This window comes from Physeter macrocephalus, chromosome 14 (genome assembly GCF_002837175.3).
Source record: "Physeter macrocephalus isolate SW-GA chromosome 14, ASM283717v5, whole genome shotgun sequence".
NCBI classification, from domain to species: Eukaryota; Metazoa; Chordata; class Mammalia; order Artiodactyla; family Physeteridae; genus Physeter; species Physeter macrocephalus.
The window spans coordinates 82,519,769-82,543,576 of record NC_041227.1 but is presented as its reverse complement, the minus strand read 5'-3'; the positions used below and the strand labels follow the sequence as shown (position 1 = coordinate 82,543,576).

Sequence of the window (23,808 nt, the reverse complement as noted above, 5' to 3'; positions counted from 1 at the left end):
GAATGAAATTGGGTCATTTGTAGAGATGTGGATGGACCTAGAGTCTGTCATACAGAGTGAAGTAAGCCAGAAAGAGAAAAACAAATATCGTATATTAACACATATGTGTGGAATCTAGAAAAATGGTACAGATGAACCTAGTTCCAGGGCAGGAATAGAGACATAGACATAGAGGATGGACATGTGGACACGGTGGAGAAGGGGAAGCTAGGATGAATTGGGAGCTTAGGTTTGACATAAATACACTATTGTGTAAAATAGGTAGCTAGTGGGAACCTGCTGTATAGCACAGGGAGATCATCTCGGTGCTCTGTGACGACCTAGACGGGTGGGAGGGAGGTCCAAGAGGGAGGGGATATATGTCTACATACAGCTGATTCATTTCATTGTACAGCAGAAACTTAACAACATTGTAAAGCAATTTTACTCCAATTAAAAAATAATAATAAAAATAAAAGTTTTTATTTTACCTTCACTTATTCCTTCTTCAGTGTTCTTCCTTTCTTTATGTAGATTCAGTTTTCTGATCCATATTATTTTCCTTCTCTCTAAAGAAGTTCTTGCAAGGCAGATCTACTGGCAGCAAATCCCCTCAATTTTTATTTGTCTGGGAGTCTTTATTTCTCCTTCATTTTGGAGGATAATTTTGCAGGGTACAGAATTCTAAGTTGGTGGTTTATTTCTCTCAACACCTTAAATATTTCCCTCCACTCTCTTTCTGCTTGCATGGTTTCTGAGGAGAAGTCTATGTAATTCTTATCTTTGTTCCTCTGTAGGTATGGTGTTCCTTTCCTCTGGCTTCTTTCAGGATATTTTCTTTATGTTTGATTTTCTGTAATTTGAAAAGGACATGCTGACATGTTTGGGGCATTTACTCTGCTGGGTGTTTTCTGAGCTTCCTGGATCTGCAGCTTGGTGTCTGACATTAATTTGGGGGAAATTCTCAGTCATTGTTTCAAATATTTCCTTCTGTTGCTTCTCTTTTTTCTCCTCCTGGAATCACCATTATGCAATATGTTGCACTTTTTATAGTTGTCCCACAGACTGTGGATATTCTGTTCTGTTTTTTGGGTGTTTTTTTTTAAGTCTTTGTTCTCTTTGTTTTTGGGTTTTCAAGGATTCTCTTGAAATAATACTCTTGCTCAGAGATTCTGTCCTCAAACATGTCCAGTCTACTAATAAGCACACCAAAGACATTCTTCATTAATGTTACAGTGTTTATCTCCAGCATTTCTTTTTGGATCTTTCTTAGGATTTCCATCTCTGCTTACCTTCCTCATCTGTTCTTGCATACTGTCTGCTTTCCCCCATTAGAGCCCTGAGCATATTAATCATACTTGTTTTAAATTTCCTGTCTGATAATTGCAACATCCCCACCATGTCTGGTCTGATGCTTGCTCTGTCTCTTCAAAGTGTGGGGTTTTTTTGCCTTTTGATATGCCTTATAATTCTCTTTTTTTAAAAAAATAAATTTATTTATTTTTATTTTTGGCTGTGTTGGGTCTTCATTGCCACACGCAGGCTTTCTCTAGTTGCGGCGAGCGGGGGCTACTCTTCGTTGCAGTGCGCAGGCTTCTCATTGCGGTGGCTTCTCTTGTTGCAGAGCATGGGCTCTAGGCGTGGGGGCTTCAGTAGTTGCAGCACTTGGGCTCAGTAGTTGTGGCTCGCAAGCTCTAGAGCGCAGGCTCAGTAGTTGTGGCGCACGGGCTTAGTTGCTCTGTGGCATGTGGGATCTTCCCGGACCAGGGCTCGAACCCGTGTCCCCTGCATTGGCAGGCGGATTCTTAACCACTACGCCACCAGGGAAGCCCTGTAATTCTTTCTTGATAGGCGCACATGATGTACCGGGTGAAAGGACCTGCTGTCAATAGGCCTTTAGTGATGTGGTGGTGAGGAGTGGGCGAGTCCTGTGATTGGGGCTCTGCCTTGCGTTGAGCCTGTGCCTCTGGGCTGTGAACTTCACAGGTGTTTCAGATTCTTCCTCTTGCCTCAGGTGGAACAGGAGGACTACAGGGGCCTGGAGTTGGGTGTCCACCCCCCCCGCACCCCGCAATTAAATCACTGAGTTTAAAGTCACTTGAAAGCATCCCCAGACTTCCCTGGTGGCGCAGTGGTTAAGAACCCACCTGCCAATGCAGGGGACATGGGTTCGATCCCTGGTCAAGGAAGATCCCACATGCCGTGGAGCAACTAAGCCTGTGCGCCACAACTACTGAAGCCCACGCGCTCTAGGTCCCGTGCTCCACAACAGGAGAAGCCACTGCAATGAGAAGCCTGTGCACCACAACAAAGAGTAGCCCCCACTCGCCACAACTAGAGAAAGCCCACGCACAGCAACGGAGACGCAACCCAAACAAAAACAAAAACAAAAAATCCTCAATAAAGAACTTAAAAAAAAAAAAAGAAAGAAAGCATTCATTCCCCTCTGGTGGTTATGCTACCAAGTTGATATATGATTAGGTTCCATTGCTTCATTTTATTTTTAATTTCTAGGGCTTGTTCTTTTCTTTTGACTTAATTTTGTTTCATAATGATGTATGATTCCAAACTCAAAGCTACAAAATGAAGAGGTGAACTCTTAGTGAACTCCAGATTCCAACCCTGTCCCCTCTGCCCCGTTTCCTCTGTAGGAAACTATTGTCTTTAAAATCAACTCCTTCCTTGCCCCTCTCTTTATCCCCTTACCCTGATTCATTTTCCTTTTATACATCTTATCACTGCCTGGTATTATTACCTTCTTTCGCTACTAGAATGTAAGCTTCATGAGAGTAGTGACCAAAGTAAATGTGTTGTGAATGGCCACAGTTCCATGTATGGCCATTCAAAAGGATATTTGTGATGATTTTTTTCCTTTTTGAGTATTTTGAGGTTACCATAGTTTATTTTATTTTTAAAAATTTATATTATTTGGTCAACACTGCTATTTCACATCAACACATATGAATTATACCTTTGCAGCCATGTAAAGGTCACACAGGGCAGTATGATCTAGTGGGTATAGAGGTGACAGGCCCCTGTGTTCTGAGCTGTGCTCTATTCCCTTATACATATGATGTCTGAGCATGATGATGGCCTGTGGCATCTGTGTCCAAGAGGCCCCAGTTTCATGACATCTTGTTCAGCTACCTGTGCAAGACACAGGAGAGTGTCACGCAGGAGTGCGGGTGCTCCAGCGTTAGAGTGAATTAGACTTCAGATACAGGCAGCTATACTAGAATGTGACACACGTGTTCCTGAAAGTCACCACACCCTGCAAAGTAGTTCAGTAAAAACCACAGAGTTTATGGGCAAATTGGGATTAGGAGCACAACACTCAAAACCTTTGTCCGTGGCACATGAAAAGGAACATGATAAAAACAGCACAGATTTTGCACATGTTAAAAGGTGAAAAATATGTATACACTGCAATAAGTATGACACTTTACCCTGAAAAGACCTGATGTTGGCAGCCTGTGAATTCAGCTGGGTGCAGTGTTCCGTGCTCACCTGTTGTTACTCATGGGCAAAATCACAACATAAGCAAATGGTAAATTCGTACTGTGATCAGATTGTTTCCTAATAGTCATGTTGGAACAATATACATTTTTTAAACAGGTGGTATAGCAGAACTGACTGTATTTTTCTCTTTTTCCTTTAGATGATATGCCGATGGGCACTGCTGGCAGACATGCTTCTAATGAGTTCTTGGTGTGTGGAGGGTATGTTTGCATATATTTCACTAAACATTTTTTCATATTTTTTTTGTGTGTGAGTAAAGTTATAGAACTCTGTGTTCTTGATGTAAAATTTATCTTGTTTCACAGTCTATTCTTTAAAAACTTTTAAAATTGTGTTAAAAAACATAAAATCTGCCATCTTAACCATTTTTCAGTTTGAGTTCAATAATAGCATTAAGGGGCTTCCCTGGTGGCACAGTGGTTGAGAGTCCGCCTGCTGATGCAGGGGACGTGGGTTCGTGCCCCGGTCCAGGAAGATCCCACATGCCGCGGAGCGGCTGGGCCCGTGAGCCATGGCCGCTGAGCCTGTGCGTCTGGAGCCTGTGCTCCGCCAACGGGAGAGGCCACAACAGTGAGAGGCCTGCGTATCGCAAAAAAAAAAAAAAAATAGCTTTAAGTATATCCACAATGTTGTGGAACAGGTCTCCATATACGTATTATTTTTTTTAATATATATTTATTTATTTATGTATTTATTTTTGGCTGTGTTGGGTCTTCATTGCTGCGCGCCAGCTTTCTTTAGTTGTGTCGAGCTGGGGCTTCTCATTGCGGTGGCTTCTCCTGTTCCAGAGCGCGGGCTCTAGGCGCACAGGCTTCAGTAGTTGTGGCACGCGGGCTCAGTAGTTGCGGCTCGCGGGCTCTAGAGCACAGGCTTAGTAGTTGTGGTGCACGGGCTTAGTTGCTCCGCGGCATGTGGGGTTTTCCCAAACCAGGGCTTGAACCCATGTCCCCTGCATTTGCAGGCGGATTCTTAACCACTGCACCACCAGGGAAGTCCCTCCATATACTATTATATGGTTGTATATTATATTTTTATATTTAGATCTTTAATCTATTTTTAGTTGATTTTTGTATACAGCATAAGATAAGGGTCCAGTTTCATTTTTTGCATGTGGATGTCTAGTTTTCCCAGCACCATTTGCTGAAGAGACTGTCCTTTCTCCATTGAGTGGTGCTGGCACCCTTGTCATAGATCATTTGTCCATGTATGCAAGTGTTTGTTTCTGGGCTCTCTATTCTGCTCTACTGGTCTATAGATCTGTCTTTATGCCAGTGCCACACTGTTTTGATTACTGTAGCTTTGTAATATGGTTTTTTAAAAATTTATTTATTTTTGGCTGCATTGGGTCTTCCTTGCTACGCGCGGGCTTCCTCTAGTTGTGGCGAGCAGCGGCTACCCTTTGTTGCGGTGCGCGGGCTTCTCATTGTGGTAGCCTCTCTTGTTGTGGAGCACGGTCTCTAGAGTGCAGGCTTAGTAGTTGTGGTGCACGGGCTTAGTTGCTCTGCAGCATGTGGGATCTTCCCAGACCAGGGCTCGAACCTGTGTCCCCTGCATTGGCAGGCAGATTCTTAACAACTGCGCCACCAGAGAAGTCTTGAAATATGTTTTTAAATAAAAAAGTATGAGACCTCTGGGAATTCCCTGGCGGTCCAATGGTTAGGACTCAGTGCTTTCACTGCTGTGGGCCTGGGTTGAATCCCCGGTTGGGGAACTAAGACCCCACTAGCTGTGTGGCACAGCAAAAAAAAATAAAAAATAAAAAGAAGAAGTATGAGACCTCTAATTTTATTCTTCTTTTCCAAGGTTATTTTGACTATTCAGGGTCCTTGCAGATTCCATATGAATTCTAGGATAGATTTTTTTATTTTTCTATTTATGCAAAAATTGCCATTGGGATTTTTTTTTTAACATCTTTATTGGAGTATAATTGCTTTACAATGGTGTGTTAGTTTCTCCTTTATAACAAAGTGAATCAGTTATACATATACATATGTTCCCATATCTCTTCCCTCTTGCGTCTCCTTCCCTCCCACCCTCCCTATCCCACTCCTCTAGGTGGTCACAAACCACTGAGCTGATCTCCCTGTGCTATGCGGCTGCTTCCCACTAGCTATCTGTTTTACGTTTGGTAGTGTATATATGTCCATGCCACTCTCTCACTTTGTCCCAGCTTACCCTTCCCCTTCCCCACCATTGGGATTTTGATAGGGATTGCACTGATCCATATAAAACACTTTGGGTAGTACTGTTGGGCATCTTAAATACTAAGTCATCCAATCTATGAATATGAGATGTCTTCTTTCATTTCTTTTAGCAGTGTTTTTTAGTGTTCAGCATACAAGTCTTTCGTCTCCTTGGTTAGACTTACTCCTCAGTATTTTTTCTTTTGATACTATTGTCAGTGAGATTATTTTCTTAATTTCCTTTTGGCATTGTTCATTTTTAGTAAATGGAAATACAGCTGATTTGTGGGTGTTGATTTTGTATCCTGCACCTTTGCTGAGTTTGCTAGCTCTAATGTGTTTTGGGGTTTTTTTGCATGTGAAATCTTTAGAGTTTTCTACATTTAAGGTCATGTTATCTGTGAACAGAGATAATTTTACTTCTTCCTTTCCAGTTTGAAAGTCTTTAATTTCTTTTTCTTGCCTAATTGCTCTGGCTGGGAATTCTACGTTGAATAGAAGTGTTGAGAGTCGCCATTCTTGTCTCATTACTGATCATAGAAGAAAGGCTTTCTGTCTTTCACCACTGAGTATGCTGTTAGCTGTGGGCTTTTCATGTATGACCTTTATTATATTGAGGTAATTTCCTTCTGTTCCTCTTTTATTTAGTGGTTTTATCGTGAAAGGGTGTTGGATTTTGACAAATGCTCTTTCTGCATCAATTGCGATGATCATGTGGTTTTTGTCCTTGTTCTTTTAATGGCGGTATACTGTAAATCCCATTTGGTCATGGTGTTTGATCCTTTTAAGGTGCTGTTGAATTTGGTTTGCTAGTATTTTGTTGAGGATTTTCACATCAAACTTCATCAGGGATATTCTGTAGTTTTCTTGTAGTGTCTGTGTCTGGCTTTGGTACTAGGGTAATGCTGAACTTATGGAATGAGTTTGGGAGTGTTCCCTCCTCTTCAAATTTTTGGAAGAGTTTAGGTGTTTGTGTTAGGTCTTTAACTGTTCTATAGAATTCACCAGTGAAGCCATCTGGTCCTAGACTTTTCTTTGTTGGGAGGTTTTCAATTACTGATTCAGTCTCATTACTAGTAATGGTCTTTCACATTTTCTTTCTTCATGATCCAGTCTTGGTAGTTTGTGTATTTGTAGGATTTTTTCTGTATCTTCTAGGTTATCAGTTTGTTGGTAAGCAATTGTTCACAGAATTCTCTTAAAATCCTTTTTATTTCTGTGGCATTAGTTATGTCCCCTCTTTCCTTTCTGATTTTGAGTCTTTTCTCTTTTATCCTTAGTTAATCTTGCTAAGGGTTTGTCAATTTCATTGATTTTTATTTAAAAAAAATAAACCAACTCTTAGTTTCCTTGATTTTTTTTCTATTGTTTTTCCATTTTCTCAGTTTTCTTTACCTCTCCTCTAATCTTTATTATTTCCTTCCCTCAGGTGGAAGACAACCAGAATCTTAGAAAAAGAGTTCTGAATAAATCAAGATGCACAATCTGTATATGTTCTGCCATCTACCTGTTATTTCCTTCCTTCTGCTAGCTTTGAGTTTAGTTGTCTTCTTTTTCTAGTTCCTTGAGGGATAGAGCTAGATTGTTGATTTGAGACCTTTTCGAATGTGAGATACAAACTTCATCTTAGCACTACTTTCACTGTATCCCATAAGTTTTGTCTTTTTTTTTTAAATTTATTTTTATTTTATTTATTTTATTTTTGGCTGCATTGGGTCTTCGTTGCTGCACACGGGCTTTCTCTAGTTGCGGCGAGCGGGGGCTACTCTTCGTTGTGGTGCGCGGGCTTCTCATTGCGGTGGCTTCTCTTGCTGCGGAGCACGGGCTCTAGACGTGCGGGCTTCAGTAGTTGTGGCACGCGGACTTCAGTGGTTGTGGCTCGCGGGCTCTAGAGCGCAGGCTCAGTAGTTGTGGCGCATGGGCTTAGTTGCTCCGTGGCATGTGGGATCTTCCCGGACCAGGGCTCGAACACGTGTCGCCTGCATTGGCAGGCGGATTCTTAACCACTGCGCCACCAGGGAAGCCCTCTCATAAGTTTTGGTACATTGTGTTTTCATTTTTCTTTTTCTCAGGTTATTTGCTGATTTTTTCCGAGATTTCTTCTTTGACCCATAGGTTGTTTAAGGGTTGTGTTGCTTAGTTTCCATGTATTTGTGGATTTTCTAGTTTTCCTTCTGCTGTTGATTTCTAGTTTCTATCCTTTGTGATTGATTGGAAAAGATATTTGTATGATTTAAATTTGTTAAGATTTGTTTTGTGGCCTACCATGTGGTATGTCCTGGAGAATGTTTCCAGTGCATCAGAGAAAAATGTGTTCTGTCAGTGGGGGGAGTGTTCTGCAGTGTCTGTTAGGTCCTGTTGTCTGTCGTGTTGTTCAGGCAGTTGTTTCTTTATTGGTCTTCCATCTGGTTGTTCTATCCATGATTGAGGGTGTGGGTTCAGCCTGCGATTATTTTTGTAGAATTGTCTTTTCTCCCTTCAAGTCTGTTATGTATGTGCCTCATATATGTGGTAGTGCTGATGTTTGGTGCATGAATATTTATAATTGTTATGTCTTCCGGGTTAATTGACCCTTTTATCATTATATAATGTCCTTTTTTTGTTTCTTATAACAGCATCTGACTGAAAGTCTATTTGGTCTGATGTTAATGTAGCCACCCCTGCTCTCCTTTAGGTACCATTTGCATGGAATATCTCTTTCCGTCTTTTCACTGCCAGCCTAATAGGGAAAGATTTATTACTGCCATTTTGTTACTTTTCTGTATGTCTTGTGGCTCTTTTGTCCCTCATTTCCTCTCTTACTACCTTTGTATTTTGTTGTTTTTTTCAGTACTGATATGCTTTGATTCTCTTCTCATTTCCTATTGTGTATATTCTGTAGGTATATTCTTTGAGGTTACCATTGAGATTATATAAAATAAAGTTATAACAATCTATTTGAAACTGATGTCAACTTCAATCACATATAAAAACTCTACTCCTATAGAGTATAAGAGTATACTGCCCCCCACCTTTATGGTACTGATATCCCAGATTACATCTTTATTTATTGTTTACCCATTAATATCTAGACTTATAATTTGGGGGTACTTTTGTCTCTTAGATTATTATTTTTTTAAATATTTATTTATTCATTCATTCATGCATGCATGCTGCGCTGGGTCTTAGTTGAGATATGGGGGATCTAGTTCCCTGACCAGGGATCCAGGCCAGGACCCCTGCATTGGGAGCGCAGAGTCTTAACCACTGGACCACCCAGGAAGTCCCTAGATTTTCTTTTTATTTAAATCTGAAATAATGGTTCCCAAAGTTCTAAAGTGACACTTTAGAAGATAACAATATGGTTTGTTTAGGTAACTAAATATATAATCTCTTTATCTCTGTAAGGTTGTAATTGGGCAAAAATGGGAGAGGTTGTGGCTTTTTTAGAATTACAGAAGGGCAAAAGAAGGAAATAACTCATCTTTCTTAAGGCCCAGTACTGTCCCTGATGTTTTAAGGTATGTTGTAAATTGAATTGAAAGTCATCTAAGGACATGCTGTTTCTGAATTTATGAAAAGGAAAGAAACCAGCTACACTACAAAATGTGGACCTCAGATGGGTTATGTGCAGGGAGAGTCACACAGTGTATTTTCAGTCTTCATCAAAGTCCAAGTTCCTTGGGAACGCTTACTGCACTCATAACTTTTGTAAACATTCCAGTCATCTCTACTCTTGAACTTCCTGTTCGTTTACCCAGCATATTTTCCTCGAAGTGTTCCTCCTCTTGCATGAGGAGTGACTAGCAGAGTGTGAGCAGATGAAGCTGCGTTTTGCGGCCTGTGGCTCTTTCCTGTTGTTGCAGAGGGGCGTTTGTCCCCTTCTCCTTACAAGTCTTCCTCCTCAATGTGCATGTGCAGGCCAGTAGACTTCTGTAAAGGACAAGTGTGTTTTTTTTGGCTTTATGTATATTTTCAAGATGATCATTTCTTATTCACATTCAGAAGTGATCATTTGGCTTCTTATAGAATTTCCTCTAAATACCACCAGTGCGACAGATGAAAGGAAAGTGGTCTCACTTGTATTTCTTTCCTTTTTCAATGAATGATGTCTGCAGGCAGTGTCAGCCCACTGTGTCCCCTTACAGCGCAGCCACCCCCATTCCCGTCCCTACTCAGATTAGGAACTACCAGCGCATAGAGCAGAACCTCACCTCCACTGCCAGCTCTGGCACAAATCTCCATGGCTCTCCAAGGTAAGCTAGCAGTTGCTTCCTTTCCCAATTCCTCTTGCTTTCTTTTAAAATTGTTGTTGTTGTGATTGAAAGATCTGTTAATTTCCATGGTCGACTTAGACTCTTACGTATGTGTATAATGGAGATGTACAAAATTGAATAATAATAAAATTTTTTGTAATGGATCTATTTAAATGATATTTAAGCTTGGCTGGGTAATTAATATAGTATGAGATATATATATATATTTTTTCCACAAGTATAATTATTTTTAAGAATTGAGGAAGAACTTGTTAAAAAATGAAATCTCACCAGTTTTAGCAGACTATGTACATATGATTTATTTCTCCCACATCCTAAAACCCCACTCAAATAGAAAAGGAATGACAAAGGTATAAGTCCACAAAAACAAGTAAAACGAGAATAAGTATTGAGTTGGTGAGTGCTTCCAACATGTTTCTGGAAGTGAGAAAGAGAACAACGGAGGGGTGCCACCTGTCGCCACCGGGCAGGGTAAGTGTGTGAGCAGGCAGGGCTCAGGCAAAACAGGGCAGCCGGAGTCTTAGCTCAGGCGGGGTGGCCAGACGGAGGCGGATGGCAGAGAGCAGGAAAGCTGCATCTGGAGGAAAGTGCATGAGTGCAAAGAGAGGAAAACTTACGTGAAGAACTAGTACCTTAGAACTAGGTTAGAGACTGCATCTGTAAGTAAGAACGAAATGCTACTGAAAACAAGCGAAGTAAAAAAGACCTCTTGAACATTACAAAATAGAATAACTGAATTAAAAATAAATGTTGGAAGACAGAGTTGAGGAAATATTTGAAATAATCAATTCAAGAAGATGGAAAGTGTGAATTAATAATACTCTTCAAGGATTAATTAGTTTAGGCATTTTAGAAAGAAAACTATAATATCGAGGAAGAAAATTTCCAGGAAATAATTAAGAAAGTTTTTTCCAAAATTGGAGGAGACAAGATTTTAGATTAAAAGGACCCACCAAAGGAATAGCTCAGTGAATGGAAAAGGATCCTCACCGTCTTGTACGATGTAAATTAAGAAAACTTCTAGGAAAGGTATTTGGCCATATCTGTGAAAATCAGTAATGCATATATCCTTTGACCCATCAGTCAGCTTCTGGTAACTTATTCTAAGATATATATTCCTTGCCTGTATATAAAATCGTATGTGTACAAAGTGGTTAATTGTTACAACAGCAAAAGATGAGCAACAAGCCCAGTGCCCACCAGTAAGGGACACATTTATTCTGATCCATCTGTGACAGTGGAACACCTTCCAGAGAGAGTCAGGAAGCTCTCTGTGTGGTGAGGTAGGGCGGTTTCCAAGGTACATTATAAAATGAAAACAGCAAAGTGAATAACAGCGCACTAGCAGTGGTTCTCAAAGTGTGGTCTGCGGCTCCATTTCAGAGGGTCCATGAGGTGGAGACTGTTTCCATGGTAATTCCAGGATGCTGTTTGCTTTCTTCACCGCGCTGACACGTGCACTGTTGGTGTGAACACAGTGATGTGAAAGCTGCTGGTGCCTCAGGACACATCACGGGAGCTCCCGTTCTGCTGTTAGCCCCGGTCTCTTTACCTCCACACACTTTTAGTACCGAGGAGTGTCTTTAGTGAAACAGTGAAAGGTATTATCTCTCTTTGAATATCTCGACCTTGAGTGGAAAGGAGGCATAAAGCACCTTTGCTGCACATCGGAGTGGCGGCCCTAAGGCACAGCCCTTGTATGGTTGTTTTCATTGTGAGCTGAATTTTAGCCACTTTTTCATGGAACACCTGGTGCTTGAGAGGACAGCTGTGGCTGTGGTGTTGACAGCCATTTTGTCAAAAGTGAACTAAGTTGGTGGTGATATTTTGATATGAATGTGACTTTTTTTTTTTTTTTTTTTTTTTTGCGGTACGCGGGCCTCTCACTGTTGTGGCCTCTCCCGTTGCGGAGCACAGGCTCCGGACGCGCAGGCCCAGCGGCCATGGCTCACGGACCCAGCCGCTTCGCGGCATGCACGATCCTCCCGGACCGGGGCACGAACCCGTGTCCCCTGCATTGGCAGGCGGACTCTCAACCACTGCGCCACCAGGGAAGCCCTGAATGTGACTTTTTGATATTGTATAATGCGTCAGCGTTTGGAATATCTTTATAACTCTGTCAACCAGTATTTTCCAACTGACCAAATTTTTTAAAAAGCATACATAGATATAAGTTCCATTCCAAGTACAAGATACTTTTGCCAGAGAATGGAGTTTAATGGAACAGAGAACAAATTTTACCGATGCGGTTTCAGATTCCATATTGCAGCTGATCTTAGAAATGACCACTTGCTGAGTTTTGGGGTAGCATCAAAGAGGAGTGTCACAGTATCTGAAAGGCTACCAAAGTGCTCCTCCTATTTCCAGTTACAAATTTATAAGGCAGTATTTTCTTCATGTATTTCTCCCAAAATAACACGTATTAACAGACTGAATGTAGAAACAGTTACGAATACCCAACTGCCATCTCTTGAGCTAGACATTAGAGATTTGCAAAATGTAAAATAATGTCATCCTTCTCAATAATTTGTTTTGGAAAATATTTTTCATAATCTTGTGTCATAAGTTTATTTTTAATGAATTCATAATTACAAAAATTTCTCAGTTTTAACTTCTAGTACCATAAAAATCAATAGATATAATAAGTTGCATAAATAAAAACTCTCTGGTATCTTCAGTAACTTTAAGAATATAAAGGGGATCTAAGACCAAAAAAGTTGAAAATGATTGGTATGGAGTCTATTACCTTTGTTAAAACAAGATGAAAATAAGATTATATATTCAGTTTGCTTGTATTTGAATTAAGGAACTCTGGAAGGATACATTAGAAACTAAAAAAAATGGTAACCTTTTGAGCAGGATTGAGGAAGTGTTGGGAATTAGGTAGACGGACAGAAGGATGGGAGGGAGACCTCACTCTGTATAATTTTATAGGTTTTATGTTTGTTGCATATGACTATGTTCCATATGTTTAAAAAATCTACTCCACGGCATATTGTTAGGAAGTTTTAGGAAAAAGGACAGAAATAAAGTCCTAGAACCTGCCGGTGAGGGAGTAATATTATTTTTCCCTTTAGATCTGCGGTGGTACGGAGGTCTAACACCAGCCCCATGGGCTTCCCCCGGCTGGGATCCTGCTCCCCAGCGGCGGCAGACACAGTACAGGCGGTCGGACGAAGACTCTCCACGGGGTCTTCCAGGCCTTACTCACCTTCCCCTTCGGGTAAGGAGAATTTATAGCAGTTGTTTCCAACCTTCTTTCATTATGACCAGTGCGACAGGACACTCCCTTTAGGAACACTGGCTCACGATGGCAGTGAGTCCCAGCTGACTGGGAGCCATATCCCGCCCCTCCAACCCTAACCTGCTCTGATTCCCTCTTGAGAATCTCTGTATAAAGCCATTAAGACGGCTGTCGGAAACAGGATAATATAAATGGATCTTGCGGATAAAAAGCACCTCCACTGGGTTTGGGCTCTAAACACAAACTCAGAAACCCTAGGTGAGAGTACGTAAAATGCCTACCCTACTTGGCACTGGGAGTTAGGAGGATTAAAAGGCAGTAGAGTACGTGACGGCGCTGGGTTACATCCACCAGAGGCCTTCCCGCTGCGGGGGGACCGGGTGGCAGCTCCACTGCAGATCCTCCCACCTCTCCTGGACACTGCGGGCAGCAACACGGGGAGCTCGAAAATAGCCGCCCAAGGCACGCAGGGAGGCCACAGAACAGCCAATTTCAACCCAACAGGAAGACCTCGAACCACATTTTCAGGGGCTTAACTAAGAAAACACTCCAGCTTCAGAACACACGCGAGAGGGGCCAGGGCAACGGAGATCCAGGAGTCCGTGAGCAGCCGCCTCCTAGCGGCTACGTGGGGGAGTACGGAGAGCCGGGAGGGCCAGCGCGCGCATCCAAAGGGGCAGGCCCCACCCTCCGTCTCCGCCCCGGAGTAGGACTGGGAGGGAGGGGCGCGTCTCGGAACCAGGCGGAGCGAGCAGGACCGAACCCTCGCCAGGGAGCCTCGGTTCGCAAAGCGAAAACCACAGTGATGATGTTTTTTAAAAGTTTATGTCACCACTCCCCCGTGGCAGTGGTTTGGACACTACTTTTAGCTGAAAAATCTTCAAGCAAAGTCTTGGCCCGTCCTCGCCCCCTCAGAGGCCCCCGGGCCCCCCGGAGTTTGCGGACGAGGCCCCAACCCTTGCTCTCAGGGAGGCGACCCTCCCTCGGGGTCGAGTCTCCGCCCGCTGCTCCCCCGCTGCTGGAGACACACGCCTCTCGTCTGCTTGAGCTCCCGGAAACCTTTCCCGCCTCCCGTTCTTGTTAATTCGGGTTCGCAGCTGTAGGTACAAAGAAGGGGGCTGCAGAAATGTGCAGGGAGCGCCTGGGCAGCCGCTGTGAGGGAGAGCGGGGAGGAAGCAGGGGCCGCAGGGCGCCCCTTCTGACCACCTTGTACCTGACCCCCGGGGGAGAAGGCTGGGCAGGCGTCTCGGCGGCCAGTGAGTTCTGAGGAGCGCCCCCAGGCACAAGCCACCCAGAATCCCCGTGACCCGCACGGTCAGGCTGGGCCAGCCCGGGGGCAACCTCGGCGGGAGGGGAATGCGGCGGGTGGACGGGCAGCAGCTGGGCCCCAGCAGCTCCACGCCTGAGACCCACGTCAAAGGTTTGCCTGGCTCTTGCCCAGTCTCTGCCCTCCGGGCAGGTCCTACGGTGCTTTGATCTCAGCGTGCCCAGCACGCTGTCGCTTAGTACGTGTGAGCTGAACTACATCTTCGCTAGTTAAATTGTGTCAACTGTAATGTACGATCTGTGCATGTGTCGCCTTTTCCATGGTGTATTAGTTGTGAGCCATTTCTCCCTGCTTTACCCTTCCCTTCTTCACAGTTGGCACCATTCCTGAGCAGTTTAGTCAGTGCTGCTGTGGGCATCCTCAGGGCCAGGAATCCAGGAGCAGGAACTGGTCAGGTAGGAGATGGACTCGCAATGTTAATAGTTTAAATCCCGTCGTACGTGAATTTGAGATATGTTTTTCCACTCTTAACAAGCCAACAGAATTTATGTGAAGTATTTTCTCTGCTTTCCTGTTTTTTATGCTAATGCGCTCTAGTGTATCATTGCCAGTTGGTTATCGCCTACGTATAGGATTCTTTTATGAGACCGAGTCCTAGGAATTACACAGTGTGGCTAAACTCCGGTTGTTGTCGCACAGATAATGAAAATCGATCTAGAAAATGAAATTTCATTATTTTGGTTAATACTGGTTTTGATAAGAGCTACCACTTAGGACCAGATAAAAAAGAACTATGGATGTTTATTTGCTTTATGACATGAAATATATATTCCTGAAAAGATCTGTGCAAATCACACTTTGATAAGTCACATTTTATTGTATGTGCGTTTGAGGAGTTGGGCAGTTAAAGGAATGCTGTGTTACTTAGAAAAGCACTCTTGGGACGTCTCTGGTGGCGCAGTGGTTAAGAATCCGCCTGCCAATGCAGGGGACAGGGGTTTGATCCCTGGTCCGGGGAAGATCCCACATGCCGCGGAGCAACTAAGCCCGTGCGCCGCAACTACTGAAGCCTGCACGACTAGAGCCCGTGCTCCGCAACAAGAGAAGCCTGGACACTGCAACAAAGAGTAGCCCCCCATCTCCGCAGCTAGAGAAAGCTTGCGTGCAGCAGCAAAGACCCAACGCAGCTGCAAAAAAAAAAAAAAGTTAATTAGAGGTTTTTTAAAGAAAAGAAAAGCACTCTTTTCTAGGTTTAGTGTTTCATATTTTGTGTTTCTTTAAAAATAAAGCTTGATTAACTTTCTCCGGATCATAACATTTTGTCACTGTTTATTTGGGTATGTGTACGTATATACACACATGTATGGCAGAACCCACTTCTGAAAAATCAAGTAGTAGATTTAGGATGCGATCAAGCCAGGAGTGGTCAGCAGCAAGAGCTCCTTTTTATCGCTGTCTGTCTTGGGAAAGGTGATGGTTATCAGCCACCAAAAAGGTCTGTGTGTCTCTAACATTACTGGTGGTAGTTTGGCAGCAAGAGGCTCCACGGAATTTGTAACGGAGCCCAGGCTTAGCGACCGTCAGGTCAGCAATAGCAGGGTTGGGGGGGTTCTCCCGTTGTAGCCACAGCTGTTTATCCTGTCGAGACGCCATCACCCAGTGTCCCCTTAAGAGGCAAGAATGTCTGTGGACAAGTGTTTTCTTTGTAGAGAAGTTGGATACTTCAGGTTTTAAATGAATTTCGTGAAACTGACAAAAATGAATATGCGTATGCTTGTTATTTTTAGACAAAATAAAATCCAGGAGAAGTATATTATCTTTCTAATTTTCTTTCCAACATTCTTTTTTGAATAAAGAGCTATTCTAGGTTAGCTTGAAAAGTTTCTTGTAGTTGCTATGTGAGAAAAAAGAATAATTACATTGATAATACACACATACGTATCGATATAAAGAGTGGAAATCATCTCATTCCATGTAGATTTTCGTTGTTTTCGTTGGCTTTACGCGCTCTTTAGCTCTCTGTGGTGCTGACTAGATGTTACGTTAATGGAGTTGTGTGCCCGCTGTTGGTAAAACAGCTGACAGACCCGTCGTCACTAACCCCTGTCTCCTGGGAAGGCCAACCGCAGCGTGCTTGTCACTGTTTGTAAAGGATGCCAAAAAATGTCTCTTGCCAGGTAAACAACTTTTAGAATATCTCACGGGAAACAAGACATTCATTGGAACTCTCCTTGAAGAGGTGTCCTCTTAACTCGCCAGGTTCTGCCCTGCACTTCTTCTTCCCTTTGGGTTAACGCTGTCTCTGTGTCCTCAGCAGGCTCTCCCGTGCTGCAGCCTCCGTCGCCACAGCCACTCTTGTTGGGTGCTAGACCGCAGAGCGCCTCCACCCTCGCCGACATCTACCAGAACAAGCAGAAGCTCAGAAAGCAGCACTCAGACCCCGTGTGCCCGTCCCACGCCGGGGCTGGGTGCAGCTGCTCCCCCCAGCCCAGTCGGCCCGGCAGCCTTGGGACCTCTCCCACCAAGCACGCGGGGTCCTCCCCGCGGAGTTCTGACTGGTTCTTCAAAACTCCATTACCAACAATCATTGGCTCTCCTACTAAGGTGTGTTTATTAAGCCCTTTTGTAGATGTTGTGACTTTGCTAAATTAACATTTTTTTAGCTGGGGCATTTTGTTCCGGGTGGTCAGCTGAGGTCCAGCAACAGACCACAGGAGAAATTGAAATAGAGAAGTTGGTTACTCACCGGTCCTGGAAGAAGCACCCAGATGCCACACGGGGAAGTCAAGTCAAAGTGCAGAGAGAGACAGGACCTGGGCACATGCCTTTATTAGGGTCTGTGGTGGCGTGCTCTGGGGTTCCCGGGCTAAGGCTGGATGGGTCAATCCAAACCAAAAGAGCAGGGTTGTGATAAGTTCCACGGGGGTCTTGTCTAAGGGGCACACAGCGGGAAGGCCCTGGGAGACGGGGGGAGATCACCAGGCCTGTCAGGGAAGTCATATCCGGAACGTACATTTATTTGCGATTCTGTGGGCTGCTGTCTAGGGCGTGTGCTTGTACAAGGGGCTGGTGTCAATTTAAGGTCCCTGCAGGCTGCATAGCCAAGCACGGTGGATGTGGAAGCAGCAATACCATGGAGTAGCTTAACTCTCAGTAGTAGGTCATGAGCTGGTATCATAAGTACTTTGTAGACAGCCTTCAGGAAGAGGATAGCTGCAATTTAATCAGCACCTGCCATGTACCAGGCAAAGTGTAAGTCCTTTACTTGCTGAATGCTTTCTATACACGTTCCCATTTAATCCTGAAAAAAGGAAACAGGCCTGTAGTGTAAATGAGCTCTCAAGGTCACAGGGACTGGAAGCAGAAGAGCCGAGATAAGAATCCAAGACTGACAGAGTCTGGAGTCTCTGCTCCGGCTACTGTGCCACGAGCCTGACGGTTCTGAACATTGCTATGTCATAGCAACCAGTTTACATGTGTTCCCTTAGACCACGGCTCCTTTCAAAATCCCGAAAACGCAAGCATCTTCCAACCTGCTAGCCTTGGCCACTCGCCGCGGGCCTTCTGAGGGGCAGTCGAAAGATGGGAGTGACCCACGGGGATGCTCTCACTGTCTCTCAGTACAAGGAGGGGAGAGGCAGAAGTCCGAGCAGCAGGTCAGGGCAGCGTTTGGCAGGTAAGAGGCGCCATTTCCTTCCAGCCCTAAACGTGGAAACTAACAGTGCATCCATTCCTATCATAAAACAGCCAGACCCTAAGAGACGCCATTTCCTTCCAGCCCAAAACGTGGAAACTGTAACAGTGCATCCATTCCTATCATAAAACAGCCAGACACTAAGAGACGCCATTTCCTTCCAGCCCTAAACGTGGAAACTGTAACAGTGCATCCATTCCTATCATAAAACAGCCAGACCCTAAGAGACGCCATTTCCTTCCAGCCCAAAATGTGGAAACTGTAACAGTGCATCTATTCCTATCATAAAACAGCCATACCCGATTAGGAGCTGGTTTATGCCAGTGGTTAATGACACTGTACACGTGTAAGGAACTGCATACACTTAGAATATCTGAAAACCATAGCTGTTGCCTATACCTGTGGGAGTCCAGAGCTCTCCCTGAGTTTCCTGAGTAGTCTGTTTCTGCCTTTTTGTTTATTTTGGGTATTGAAGTTTATCTCTACCTTGAATTGTTTGGTCTCTATTTTTTGTCTCCTTGTTCTCTGACTTTCCTTTAACCCTTTTATGGCTTGGCTTAAATCACCCTTATTGCTGATATGTCTGGATCTTTTTAAAAGTATACATTTTCATTATTATCCTTCTTTTTAGATCTGTCAGTACTGGGAAATTATCAGATCAACCAGTAAAAACACCTTTAGGTGGACATCAGGGCAGCACGGACAGTTTAAATACAGAACGACCAATGGATATAGGTAAGAGAAGTCCGGTTTCTTTTTAGGCAGGTAATCTGTTTGTTAACTTTCCTATTGCTGCTGTAACAAATTACCACAAGCTTGGTAGCTTAAAAACAACACAGATATATTATTTTACAGTTCTGGAGGGCAGAAGTCCACAGTGGGTCTCACTAGACTAAAATCAAGGTGTAGGCAGGGCTGGTTCCTTCTGCAGGCTCTCGGGGAGAGTGCACTTCCTGGCCTTTTGCAGCTTCTGGAGGCTGCCCTCATCCCTTGGCTTGTGGCCCCTTCAACTGTGAAAGCCAGCAATGGTCAGCCTAGACTCAGACCTTCTGCCCCCTTAGTCTACACTTAAAGGACCCTTGTGATTACATAGGACCCACTGGATAATCTGGATAATCTCTTTAAGTTCAGCTGATGAGCAGCCCTGGTTCCATCTGCAGCTTTAGTTCCCCTTTGCCATGTAACATAGCCTATTTACAAGTTTCAGGGGTCAGGACGTGGGCATCTTTGGCTTGGGCATGGGGGTAATTACTCTGCCCATCTACTTCTGTTGACTGTTCACAAACCTGTTGACCAGATTTCTTCATCCAGTCCGTCATCTCATCTAATTTCTTAGGAGCCTGTCAAGACAGGGACATGTTGAGTGTCTTGATGATCAGCAGATCAGCAGCAGTTAGAAGTTAGATGCTGACCAAGACTGCTTTTTATCAGTAGGATAACACTGGCCAAAGTTGCCTTACACATATGTACTCTTGAGCATTTTCTTATACAGCAAGCCCAACCTATAAAGAACCATAGGTCACTGAGGTCCCTGGCTCTTTCATAGTTGTTCCAGGGAACTTTATGTCCATGGACCCACATCTAGATTACTTTAGACTGCTTATCAAAAAATGAAAACAAAGGGCTGGCTCCAGACCCTAACCCAGACTTGTTTAATCAAGTTTTCTGGGAAAGGAGTTTAGAAATCTGTGTCTTTAACAAGCTCCCCACGTGATTATTATGTCCATTTAAATTTGAGAGTCAGTATTGGAGCCTCTTTTTTCTTGTTTTCTCTGTAATTCTTTTACTGTCTCTCCCATGAGCCTCCAAAGGAGGAAATATCTAGACCAGCAAACACCCGAGTATGGTTTCTGTGCTGTAGGGCTTGATATTTCACTCCACCGTCATCTTGCTGGCATGGTTTCTGAAGAGAAATCTCGTGTAATTCTTTCCCTCATTCCTCTTATAAATGAGGTACCTTTTTTCGTTGGCTTCTTTCAGGATTTTTTCTTTGATTCTCTGCTGTTTGAAGATGAAATGCACAGATGTAGATTTTTTGGCATTCTAACTGCTTGCTTTAAGCTTCCTGGACTTGGAACGTTTGGTTCTGCATTTATTTTGGAAATTTCTTGATCATCACTACTTCACATATTTCTTCTGTTTCTTTCTCTTTCTCCTTTTGATATTCCTGTTGCACGTATATTATATCTTTGTAGTTGTCCCACAGTTCTTGGATATTCTGGGATTTTTTTTTGTTGTTCTTGTTGTTTTAATTCTCCTTTCTCTTTGCTTTTCAGTTTTGGAAGTTCCTATTGACATATCTTCAAGCTAACTGATTTTCTTCTCAACCATGTCCTCCTGTCTGTTGATGAGCTCATCAAATACATTCTTCATTTCTGTGTCAGTGATTCTGACTTACAGCATTTCCTTTGAGTCTTTCTTAGAGTTGCCATCTCTCTGCTTTGTTACTCATTTGCGTTTACATGTTGTTTATTTTTTCCATTAGAGTTCTTAGCATTAATCAAAGTTAATATAATTTCTGGTGTGATAAGTCCAATATGTGTGCTATATCTGAGTCTGGTTCAGTGCTTGCTCTGTCTCTTCAAGCTGTTTTTACCTTTTAACTTGCCTTTTAATTTTTTGTTGAAAGCCAGAAATGATATTACTGGACATATAATTGAGTTAAATAGCGTGAGGGTTTTTTTGTTTATCTGGCTAAGAGTTAGGCTGTGTTTAGTGTTTGCTGTAGCCATAGGTATCAGGGTGAACTTTTCTCTGGTGTCTTTGTTTTTGTCTCCCCTGTTGTCTTTGAGTTTCCCTAGATACCTGTTCTTAAATGCCTAACTCTGTATTTTCTTCTAAGAAAATATAAGTTATAAAACAGCTTAACTCTATATTTTCTTCTAAGAAAATATAAGTTGTAAAACAGCTTAGGGACTTCCCTGGTGGCGCAGTGGTTAAGAATCCACCTGCCAATGCAGGGGACATGGGTTCGAGCCCTGGTTCGGGACGATCCAACCTGCTGCAGAGCAACTAGGCCCGTGCGCCACAGCTACTGAGCCTGCGCTCTAGAGCCCACGAGCCACAACTACTGAAGCCCGTGCACGTAAAGCCTGTGTTCCACAACAAAGAGAAGCCACCGCAGTGAGAAGCCTGTACACCAGCCCCCACTCACCACAACTAGAGAAAGCCCGTGTGCAGCAACGAAGACCCAGCACGGCCAAAAATAAATAAATAAATTTATAAAAAAAAAAGAAACAAAAAATAGCTCAGCTCTTAGTTTCTCCACATTCTCACCAGCGTTTGTTATTTGTGGTCTTTTCGATGATGACCATTCTGACAGGTGTGAGGTGATGTCTCGTTGGGGTTTTTATTTGCATTTGCCTGATGATTAGCGATGTTGAGCATCTTTTCATGTGCCTGTTGGCCGTCTGTATTTTTTGGAAAAATAACTATTCAGGTCTTCTGCCCATTTTTTTAATCAGGTTGTTTCCCCACATTTTTATTCCCAATTCTTGGTTTCCACCTTTTCACATTATCCTCAGGTGTGACGGCAATTCACGTAGAAGTAACTGAATTGTAGGCCTTGGCAAAAAGAAGATTCACAGCTGTGAAGAGATTACCATAAAATATTTTTAATGGAGATCTATATTGAATTTTCTGTTTTTAAGAGTAATAAATGCTTATTGTAAAAAAAGAAAACAAAACTAATATAAAAGTAAAGGTGTCCCTATAAACCCACCCTCCGATATGTGACACATTTGGTGAACTTTTTATTGCAGCCCCTGCAGGAGCCTGTGGTGTTGCATGGGCTCCTTCTGTGGGAACAGCAGCGAGTCCCAGGGCTGTGCTGTTCACGGTAGGGTCTCCTCCACACAGGGCCACAACCCCCGCTTGTACCCGCATAGTCCTTCGGACAAGAACCACCTCAGGTGAGGATTGTCTTAGTTCCGCCTGGGCTCGTGTTTGGTGTGCAGATTCTGATAACGGCTTAATGGTGTGACGTAGTTTCCTTACCAATGACGTGGAGATAACGATTTACTTTACCTTAAAGGGTTATGAAGTGTAGATGAGGGGACTTCCCTGGCAGTCCCGTGGTTAAGACTCCACGCTTGCACGGCAGGGGGCATGGGTTTGATACCTGGTCGGGGAACTAAGATCCCACATGCCACGCTGTGCGGCCAAAAAAAAAAAAGTAAATGAAACAATACTTGTGGGGGAAAAAAAACTTTGCAAAATAAAAGGTATTATGTTATATATTTGTAATAATATATATATAATTTTATAACGTCATTACATAAACGTGACTTCTCCACAGTGAAGCAGCTATGCATATTGTTGCTTCTTAGCTTCTATTGAAGGCTTATTTTAGTACATCCAGTAAATTTTTTGAAAATGATAGATTGTTGTTTGTTTTTGTGAGTTTTTTTTAGAAACCTAGGTTTCACCTTTTTTGGTACTTTGAGTCCCAATCTTTGCACTTAATCCTATATCCTACTTTTGGATAGGCTGATAGATTGGTTTTATCAGCCATAGTCTATAAATAGGTAATTGGTACCAAAAATTAAGAAAGTTTTTAGACTGGACTTGAGTTATCATTTGACATCATATATTATACCTTGTGTCCCCTTAAGTTCTCTTACGCTAAATCAGTTACTAATCAAGATACCAGTAGATTAATAAGCAAAGGATGTAAGTAGATAATGAGAGTGGAAAAAGAGCTGATAATCTTGATTTTAGGGTTATTAAGAGTATTAAATAATAAGAAGATACCACTTTGAGAAAATAACTTTTTATACCTGTTACCTAAGCCAACAGTTAGAAGATGTAACGCCCAGTGTTGCTGAGGCTGAGTGGGACCCCTGCGCTCGCTCACGGCTGCTTTAGAAAATAGCGTGGCAAGTCTTACGAAGAGCTATAAAAATATTTATAGTAATGTTTGGTCTGCGGTAATCCCGTTCTGTCTATAAGGCCACTTTCAACAAAGTGGTCTTATAAAGTATTTCTCACAAATAACTCAAGCGAAGGACGGATCTCATTACATTGTTATCGGTGGCATTAAAAACCTCAGAAATAGAATAAGTGCCGCCGCAGAAGCGCTGGGGTATAATCTTAGCGAAGCGCACAGGCGTCCGCTGAGTCTCACCACCGTGAGGGCTGTGGAGCAGCAGGGAGAAAGGCGTGTGCTAGAAGTTTGTTGAAAACCGAATTTAAAAGTAGCTGTGCCGATTCTGTGAGGAATGAAGGTGAGCCTGGGAAGATAAAGCCTGTTCACGCGCTCGGGGAGGGGTCGGGGGCCTTCCTTTTAACGCTTCCTCGCCCGTCTCCGCAGGGGGCTCCGGCGGGGGCCGCGTGTCCGGGGGCTCCCCGCCTGGGCCGTGCTCCGGGTCTCCCCCTCCGGGAGCAGAGGCAGCTCCCAGCCTGAGACACGCGCCTTGTGGTGCTTCACCCCCCAGCCTGGAGGGGCTCGTCGCCTTTGAAGCCCCTGAACTGCCCGAGGAGACGCTGATGGAGGTGGGAAGAGACCCTGTGACGTGTCACGTAAGGGGACTCCCGAGGAGAGTGGTGCTGACAGGAGGACAAAATCCCCCTTGCCTTTCCTATTTGGAACGTTGCTCATATATTTTCAGAATGATGTTGACGGTGACACTCGTTCATGACAAGCTTTGGTTGACAGGAAGTGACGC

At 43.5% G+C, this 23,808-nt stretch overlaps 1 protein-coding gene across 5 annotated transcripts in view; it reads left to right on the top strand.

Moving 5' to 3' along the window:
* Positions 1-23,808, top strand: part of ULK2 (unc-51 like autophagy activating kinase 2) — an 81,322-nt gene that overhangs the window by 34,257 nt on the left and 23,257 nt on the right. For 3 of the 5 annotated variants that reach the window (XM_024127627.3, XM_024127629.3, XM_024127630.3), the window contains exons 14-22: positions 3,638-3,698; positions 9,779-9,916; positions 13,015-13,160; positions 14,823-14,903; positions 16,766-17,052; positions 17,937-18,124; positions 18,774-18,877; positions 21,904-22,053; positions 23,454-23,635. In XM_024127627.3, the coding sequence (XP_023983395.1) occupies positions 3,638-3,698; positions 9,779-9,916; positions 13,015-13,160; positions 14,823-14,903; positions 16,766-17,052; positions 17,937-18,124; positions 18,774-18,877; positions 21,904-22,053; positions 23,454-23,635 (1,337 nt within the window). Of the gene's footprint in view, positions 1-3,637; positions 3,699-9,778; positions 9,917-13,014; positions 13,161-14,822; positions 14,904-16,762; positions 17,053-17,936; positions 18,125-18,773; positions 18,878-21,903; positions 22,054-23,453; positions 23,636-23,808 lie in introns of all 5 variants that reach the window. The other 2 variants (XM_028499919.2, XM_028499920.2) reach the window with 1 other exon arrangement.